Source organism: Microtus pennsylvanicus, chromosome 3, assembly GCF_037038515.1.
Source record: "Microtus pennsylvanicus isolate mMicPen1 chromosome 3, mMicPen1.hap1, whole genome shotgun sequence".
In the NCBI taxonomy this organism is placed as follows: Eukaryota; Metazoa; Chordata; class Mammalia; order Rodentia; family Cricetidae; genus Microtus; species Microtus pennsylvanicus.
The window spans coordinates 68,165,529-68,173,773 of NC_134581.1; the positions used below are offsets into that span (position 1 = coordinate 68,165,529).

General features: G+C 46.3%; 1 protein-coding gene across 4 annotated transcripts; it reads left to right on the forward strand.

Moving 5' to 3' along the window:
• The first annotated feature begins 274 nt into the window (after positions 1-274).
• C3H11orf87 (chromosome 3 C11orf87 homolog) lies at positions 275-7,383 on the forward strand. 4 transcript variants are annotated; one of them, XM_075965908.1, is made up of 3 exons: positions 275-521; positions 734-896; positions 1,958-7,383. In XM_075965908.1, the coding sequence occupies exon 3, from the start codon at positions 2,195-2,197 to the stop codon at positions 2,783-2,785; it is 591 nt and encodes a 196-aa protein (XP_075822023.1). In that variant the 5' UTR covers positions 275-521; positions 734-896; positions 1,958-2,194; the 3' UTR covers positions 2,786-7,383. The 4 variants fall into 4 exon arrangements, with proteins under 4 accessions (XP_075822023.1, XP_075822022.1, XP_075822025.1 ...); XM_075965907.1 differs by lacking the exon at positions 275-521 and having other exon boundaries at positions 583-896; XM_075965910.1 differs by lacking the exons at positions 275-521; positions 734-896 and adding an exon at positions 899-1,191.
• Positions 7,384-8,245: the final 862 nt, after the last annotated feature.

Here is an 8,245-nt window from a genome sequence, read left to right on the forward strand (position 1 = left end):
TGAGAATGTTTACAGGTCATACGTTTTCTACCTTCCTCTTTCTAACTTCCCCTTTCGGCCTCCTAAGCCCATGCTTGCTTTGTGTGTTCACAAGGTGAGATCCTCAAAAGAGAGGGGGGTGTTCAATACACCGAATGGAGCCTGGGCCCGAAGATGGACTGTGAGGAAGATACCAAAAAGCAGATGGAATGACATACTTTGGTGACTGGTGGAGACAACGGGGTCTCCGATGCACATTTAGGTCCCCCACTTCGGATTCTGCCACAGTTGTGTTGACAAATGTCCTTGTCATCTCTCTAGTACAGGCAGTTTATTGCTTAGGATCAGAGGCCGCAAAAAAAAAAAAAAAGGATTTGGGAGTAGCAAGAACTCTGATCAGTCAACAGGAAGAAAGTGTGCCCCCAGGGGACAAGGTTCTCCTGAGGCAAAATGTACCTGGAGACCGGTGGAAGATGAAGCTCAGAGCAATGGAAGAAGCAAAGCTTGCTTCTTTCCCAGACTAAGGAGTGCTAGTGCTGAAGGTGGGTTGCTGGGAGGGTGGAGGTGGGGGTGAGGGTGGGGTGGGCTTGCTCCTCCCAGCCCCAAAGCTGGGGAACAGCAGGGAACTGGGAATGGTGTTGGCAAGGTTGTTATGCCAGGACAAGGTGTTGGGTATGAGGGTGGGTGGGGGCCTGAGGGGTGGCTTGGAGCCCTGGCGGTGGCTGCCTGACGTCACCGGCCTCTCTGGCAATAGGCTAAGAGCTGAGCTCCCTGTAGCAGCGGCGAAGGCAGCGGCGGCGGCAGCAGCAGCAGCAGCGGCGCGGCTCTGTCTCTGGTCCCCTGCGCTCCGCGCCTTCTGCAGCCGTCACTGCAGCCGAGGCGGGGGCTCCTTCTCTGCAGCCGGTTGGCCATTCCAGGTAAGAGACAATGGTCCGGCTGAAGGCTTCCATGACTAAGGAGCCCAGCGGCAGGATGTGGGCGGGTAAGACCACTCCCGCGGCCTGCGCAGGCACCTCTGGTCAGAGCTTCGGCCCCCGCCCCTGCCCCAGCGGAGGCTAGCGCTTTGCCTTGCTGCTCCGCAGTGCAACAGTTTGCACCTGCCTTTTGGGAGAGGCGAGGGAGCTGTGCTGCCCGCTGCGGGTCCTCCTGACTTGGTCCTCTACCACAGCCTCCGGGCCCTTAGGTCAGGGCCCGGGGAAGGCTGGAGACAAGGTCGGTTCCCCAAACTTTGCAGGCGGGAACCCTTCCCCTTCCAGTTCCTGCTCTGGGAGAAAGAAAAAGGATACAAGACGCTGTCAAGTGGGAGGCTCAGGGAGATGGGGAGGAGGGGGGCGTTTGCGAGGATATGCCTCCACTGAGAAGGGTGCTTCAGCTGTTTTTGATGGGGAGGAAGGGGGAGGAAGGTAGCAGGAAAGAAGGCTGGAGAAAGGTCGAGCATGATCCTGTGTGCCAGATCCAGCGTGTCAGCTGTGGCCAGGGACAGAGGCAGTGGGATGTATCCCCTGGGACCTTGGGGATCTGAAGGTCCAGGGTAGAAGTGTCTGGATGGGAAAGGAAGCTTGCGTACAGGGAGCCTGCTCGGAGCAAATGCTGGCGAGAGTAGATCTTGAGAAGAGGTCCATGGTGCTCAGAGAGGAGGACAGTTGGGTTTCTGGGAAGTAGATAGAGAAAGCCAGTCTTGGCGGCCACTGTTGGTGACAATTAGAAAGTTGTGCAGGGGGCAGGGCGGCTGCCTTCTCTGCTGAGTAACCAGTGCCTCCGCGGTGCGGTGCTGTGCGGACACCAGACCCCATCTGAGCCAGCGGAGCAGCTGGCAGCCGCTCTCCTGCGCCGCTAGGAGCGGTAGGATTGGGTCGGTGGGTTGTGGAGATGACAGCATCCAACTGAGGGTCGCTTGGCAGTGGTGGCAGATCCCTCTCGTTCTCCACACTTGCCTTGGCGGTGGCCGGGACCCTAACTAATCCTGTTCTCTTTGCAGCACGGTGCCTGGGGAAAGGAAACTGGGCGCTTGGAGACAAGATCAAGGAGGACCGGAGACAATCTCCCTGGAGCCACTAGCTCTGGCCAGCTTGCCTGCCGGCAGTCGCTCCCTCAGTCCCTCCAGCGCCAGGGAGCAGTTGGGGTGGCGTGGGCTCTTGTCCTCGTCTTGGCTGGTGGGAACCGTGTGTACAACAGAGGAAGCCTGGTGGGTCTGTCCCCTCTCAGCCCAGCGCCGATGAGTGCCAGGGCGCCGAAAGAGCTGAGGCTGGCACTGCCGCCTTGTCTCCTCAATCGGACCTTTGCTTCCCACAACGCTAGTGGAGGCAGCAACGCAGGTGTCCGCAGCTCAGGCGCAGGTGGTGGCACCTGCATCACGCAGGTGGGACAGCAGCTCTTCCAGTCTTTCTCGTCCACGCTGGTGCTGATTGTCCTGGTCACTCTCATCTTCTGCCTCATCGTGCTGTCCCTCTCCACTTTCCACATCCACAAGCGTAGGATGAAGAAGCGGAAGATGCAGAGGGCTCAGGAGGAATACGAGAGGGATCATTGCAGCGGCAGCCACGGTGGTGGTGGGCTGCCCCGGGCAGGTGTTCAAGCTCCGATCCATGGAAAAGAAACCCGGCTGGAGAGACAGCCCCGGGACTCCGCCTTTGGCACTCCCTCCAATGCCACCTCTTCCTCCTCTTCAACCCCTGGTCTCCTGTGCCATGGTCCCTGTGCTCCTCCGCCTCCACCGCCAGCCCCCAGTCCACACGGAGCACACGCAGCTTCCTCCTGCTTGGACACAGCTGGCGAGGGCCTTTTGCAAACGGTGGTACTGTCCTGATTGTGTAGCCCTCTCCTTACCCCTTCCTCGTTTCCAGCATCTTTGCCATCCTCGCTTTCGGTCCTCCTTTCTTCCTTTTCCATTCTCCTCTGACCCCTTTTTCCTCTGCCCTCTTTCCTTACCTGCCCACCCTTTTACTGTTTCTCCTCCGCCGAGGCACTGTGCGGTATTTGTAAATATTGGGCAAGGAAAGTCTCAGAGGAAGAAATAACGCTGATAATACTTTATTGATATTTATAGTAATTATTACACTATTATTAACACAGTCCAAGCGCATGACAAATCACATAACTTCTCATTGTTAACGATGGCTGCATCTTCCCTTTCCACCCCGTGTCCCCCTCAGTAAGGAGGAGAAACCGCACAAGCTACCAAATATATAAAAGGTGTTAACACAGGAGGGGAGGGGGCCGGTGATGTTGTATATAGCTGTCAAGTGAAGGTTTAGTCGCCTTTCTGCCCCTCCCCCATGGGCCTTCTTTCACATTTCCTTTAGCTTCTCTCCCCTCCCTTTCCCTCACTTTTAGCCGGGCTCAGGCGTTAGTATATTATAGAGGAAACATCTACATTAAGCACCAGAGACCACAGAGAATGTCCCAGAAAAACGTTTAGGACAGGTAACCCCTTTCTAGTCAGTCATCTCTTCACTTTTTGGTTTCCCTGGGCAGTTTTTGAGTTTACTTTTAGAAATATCTCTCGCTGGCCGAGCGGAAAAAAGCAAAACCCACAGTATCCGCTTTTGCCCCTTCCATCCTCCTCCGTCCTCCCCACTTGCACACTTGACTGGCGGCAGCTTTCTGTTTTTGTTTTGTTTTAGCCTCAGAGACATCGGGAGCTGTCCAGCTATGTCTGGTGCTGAATATGTCTCGCCTTCCTGATTACTTCCTCTGGTTGTGCAGGCCAAAGAAGGAGCTATTTTGGAAAGTGATTGTCTTGGTTTCGATTGGTTTCTTTCTTCTTTTTCTACAATTGGATTAGCGTGTACCATTGTTTTGCTTATTATTGAACATTGCATAAGTTACCTTTATGTAAAAAAAAAAAAGTATTAGGTAATGTGCCGTTCTGGAAATGCAGTATCTAACCAACCGATATGTTTCTGTTTTATTTTTAGAACAAGTGCACCTTTGTTATATACTTATTATATTGGTACCAAATACAGAAGAAAACTATAGTTCTGTGATATGTCCTCCGATCTGTATATTCTTGTTCTAACTTTCCAGCTGTTGATATAATGGTTGCCACTGACTAAGGAAGTCAGTGGTGCAGGCCTGGCTTCTGTTTCCGGAAGTGTTCTTTTGTATTTTACTCTGTAGTAGACTATTATAAAAAAAGATAACACCCACGTTTCCCTTTTTCTTTTGTGAATAGCAGAAACAGCCACATCAGAAAACAAACAATGGGTGCGCAGGAATGCCATCTATTAAATCATGGTTAATATTTCAACAGTGCCTGTGGGTCTCTGCATGCAGCTACCACCTGGAGGCAGTGGTGTGTGTGCTTGCTTGTACTGTATGTGTCTGGGGGAAAGACTGGTGGAGATGTTGGGCAATTTGGATGACAGGACATTCAAATTTCCAAGTTAAATCAGTGAATGCTTACAGGATAAAGAAAAATGTCTACAGCTTGTCTAGTTACAACTCTGTGCCTGCATCTGATAAACAGCAACGGAGGAGGATCTTTCTTCTTTTCTAAGTCTGGCTTAATTGGCCTCCCAGAACAAATAGAGAATATTGAGGAAAAAATAAAGTGAGAGAGAAGATAATTCTTTTGTCCTCTCTTCAAACATCAGGATAAACACATCTATGCTAGACTCTGCTGCTGGGTGTTTGGCAGGGGGACCCTACACATATCCCTCTCCTGAGCCACTAGTTGCCCTCAGTTCTCTGTCTTGTTTCAAGTTATATGTGCTTATTATCCAGAGAAACTATGGCCTCTAATGTTTTTGGTTATTATAAACTTTCCCAAGCTCAGTCTGTATCTTTATAAGATAAGTTATTAAGGTTGATTTTAGTCACCTATCAGATATCATCCAAGTCCTTTTCTGAAGCACAGGCCATTATTTAAGCATGCCACATTGTACCATTAGGAAGACCAGGTCTAATCTTTGGATACAATATATTAAACAATGAACAAGATTCTCTACGGTGCCTTAGTCACTTCCTAGTAACAGGTCAGAGTGCATTCACTCCCTCAGACGACCAAGGAGCCCGTCAGTGGAACTCTTTATTAGCTACAGTGAGCTCTACATTGGACATCAGACTAAGGCACTGTGAAAGAGAATGTCCATTAATCTCTTTAACTTGCCCTAATCCAACCATAGCTCTTAACACTTCTTACAGAATGGGTCTTGAATGTGAAATCCGAATAGAATCAGGAACCCAGAAAGAAAGAACGTTCTCATTTCAATGAGCTCCACTTAAGTGCACAGATCTTACTTTCTTCCCATTATTTGGTGCACTGTTTATTTTACAGTAAATAATTTCCCATTTTATTAAAGCAATAAGATATTCTGTTTTGAGTAGTGCTAGATGCTGATTCCACTTCCTTGGTGCTGAAGCGACTCATGTGTTCCTGCCTTATGAATCACAGTGCATTCAAGGCATGCAATAATAATCCCCTTCCAAGAAGCAGCCTGTACACCCTAGGGGGCAATGTCCTATATACTTTTCCAAAAGAAATAGGGGGAGCAAGAAATAAGCTAATTATGTGTATTTAAAAAAAGTCTTGATACCTCTAACCATAAGCACACATCTGTAATGTGCTATTTATTGTGCATCTTTAAGTGTTTATGCCTTTCCCCATCAATTGACTAGGGTTTAATATTTTGATAGTGTCCTGTGTAAAGATGATGCAGCTTGCTAATTACATTTCATACTGAATTTAATATGCTGTGAACCTGGTGAGGTCACAAGATTTCTGTGAGCTAGAATGAGAATTACATGTAATTCTAGTAGACCAGATCCCACACCAAATTATTGCAATAAGCATATAACAATGCAAATTTCTATAGACTCTGTTTAGATTGCTACTTAGTGAACTCAGCTGGCCCATATGACATTCAAGACTTCATTTTTATGAGACAAACGGCAATATGGAAATAGCTAAATTTACTCTAAGGATTTTATTTACTGATGTCCAGTCAAACTAATTGCTTCAACCCTCTATAGCTACAGCTCAACTCCTGCACTTGCTATTCAGTATTAATAAGGTAGCATGCTTGACTCTTACTGTTTTTAAAAAAAATGAGAAAATAAGGGAGAGAATGCCAATGTGTCAATTGTATGGGACTCTGACTCTTGAAGATGTAGATGGATATAATCTGTAGAATTTATATACACCCATAGATATGTATTTATATATGCATACATTTTGTACAAATTTACAATGGACTTTTGTATTCTCTTTTCTGTCATTATAAGTATGAGATCGAAACCAAATAGTTGTTCCATCGTCTGATCCAGAGAGGATCTGAGAAGTCAGGTAAATGCATGTACTTGTTTCTTTGGGGTCAAATCGGAATGACTTTCTCTTTATTTAATGGAAGGGAAGCATCTTCCTCAGCTTGGGAAGTAGTAATTAGATAAGCTTCCTTTCCTATATTAGTGACTCAAATGTAGCAACGATAATGAAGGTAGGACCATATCAATGTGGTCCAGCTATCTAGGTGGAATAAAAAGGTCTATCTAAAAGAGCTTTGGAGCCATCTAGACCACAATCATAAATTGCAATTTGAATTTTTTGCTTTTTCAACATATATGTTGTATAAAACACAACATATATCTGCTTATTATAGGTAAAATGAATATATAACTCTTATTTGTTTAATTTGAAACTGTTTTGAAAATATGGACAACTTAGCTTTAAACGTTACTTTGGCATTTACTTTTACTCCCTTTTTATCTGTACCCATTGAACTGACTAGATAATGACTGAAACTTCCTTTTTCAATGCCTAGGTATAAGCGTTATGTGCTTTTCTGTGAATAATGGCTGAGACATTACTAATGGATATTATCCGAGAGTTACGGGCTAAATTAAAACCGGAAACTTTAATGTGGCTTCTAAAACCTACTCCCTGGTGATTCTAGGCTTCGAATGTGAAAAGCCACTTGTTCGTGTTTGAAGGCAGAGGTTGTGGCTTGCAGATGTTACAGTTCATGTCAGAACAAATTGCCCCCTCTACACAAGAAGGTATTTCCTCACCGGGATGAATATAAATCTGATTCTGGTTTGTTTCCCTTATTTGGTAACATTTGAGAAGCAGAGATTACGGCTTGTCATCAATGCTTGTCATTACCACCAACCCAATGGCACCATTGGTGCCATGTAGGAATGCTTAGCAGAGAAAAGGAAAATGGACTTAGCTTTAATTGGGGACAATAAACCACTCAAGGTGTTTTACCTATTTGGGGCAGGATATTTCACCGAGACGCATGGTCTCACAGGACTGCTGTGATAGAGAGGCTAACAACAGAGACAGCACCCACAGAAAAAGTGATTTTTGAACTTGAGTATATCCAATAGATAGAATAAAACAGGTACTAGAATAAATGAAAAATTTGTTTTGCTTTTATATCAATAAAAGAGTTTTCTTGTTAATTGGTTTTTTGGACACCATTTCCTTATTAATTTAGTGTATAACATGCCAGGCTTTTAAAATATCTTACTCTGTTGCACTTAGATACAGTTTTCTAAAGGAGACAATTAAAATGGCTTTGCAGCTTGTCTGCTCTTCCACTCAAACCAGCTGTATCTCAGAGAAGGGAAGTGTGTGTGTGTGTGTGTGTGTGTGTGTGTGTGTGTGTGTGTGTGTGAGAGAGAGAGAGAGAGAGAGAGAGAGAGAGAGAGAGAGAGAGAGAGAGAGAATATGGGAGTGTATGAGTGTGTGTATGTGAGAGAGAGAGAATGTGTGTGTATTTGGTATAACCCCGTAAACTGAGTCTAGTGTGAGAATTCAGTGGTTCTTCTAAGTACCAACTCGAAGTCTTGAGAATATTTCCTCTTCCCCTTTCGCTGCTCTAACATAGTCTATCAGGAAGAAATGTGTTGAGAACCGTATTTTGCCCTTAAAGAGGGATATCTCAGGTTCACACAAATTCAGAATGGCCCTAGTTGAGCCCTGCTGAAATGCAGCTTGCTGGGGATGTTCCTGACTGTGTGTTGCTATTGTCCTACCTTGCCTTCCTCCTGACCTCTGGTGTTATAGTCTCAGACCCTGACCTTTGTCTCCAGGCTGTAATTTAACACAGGGCTCTTCATCCCAGCCTTACCACTCCTAGCTCTCTCATTCCACCTCCCTATACAGTGAGGGTCTGACTTTCCTGACTTGCATTGAAAGTCATGAATTCTTTCTCAGGGTCGTAAATCAAACCACTACCCCTGCCACCTCAACTCTGCTATTCTTGTAATGTGTTAGATATCACGCAGAAGCGTTTCTTCTGAAGTTGTATAGCCTCACACT

Coding starts and splice junctions, on each gene's coding strand:
- C3H11orf87 (XM_075965907.1), top strand. CDS start 612: ATGGTGTTGGCAAGGTTGTTATGCCAGGACAAGGTGTTGGGTATGAGG. Junction 897..1,957: donor CAGCCGGTTGGCCATTCCAG/GTAAGAGACAAT, acceptor TTCTCTTTGCAG/CACGGTGCCTGGGGAAAGGA.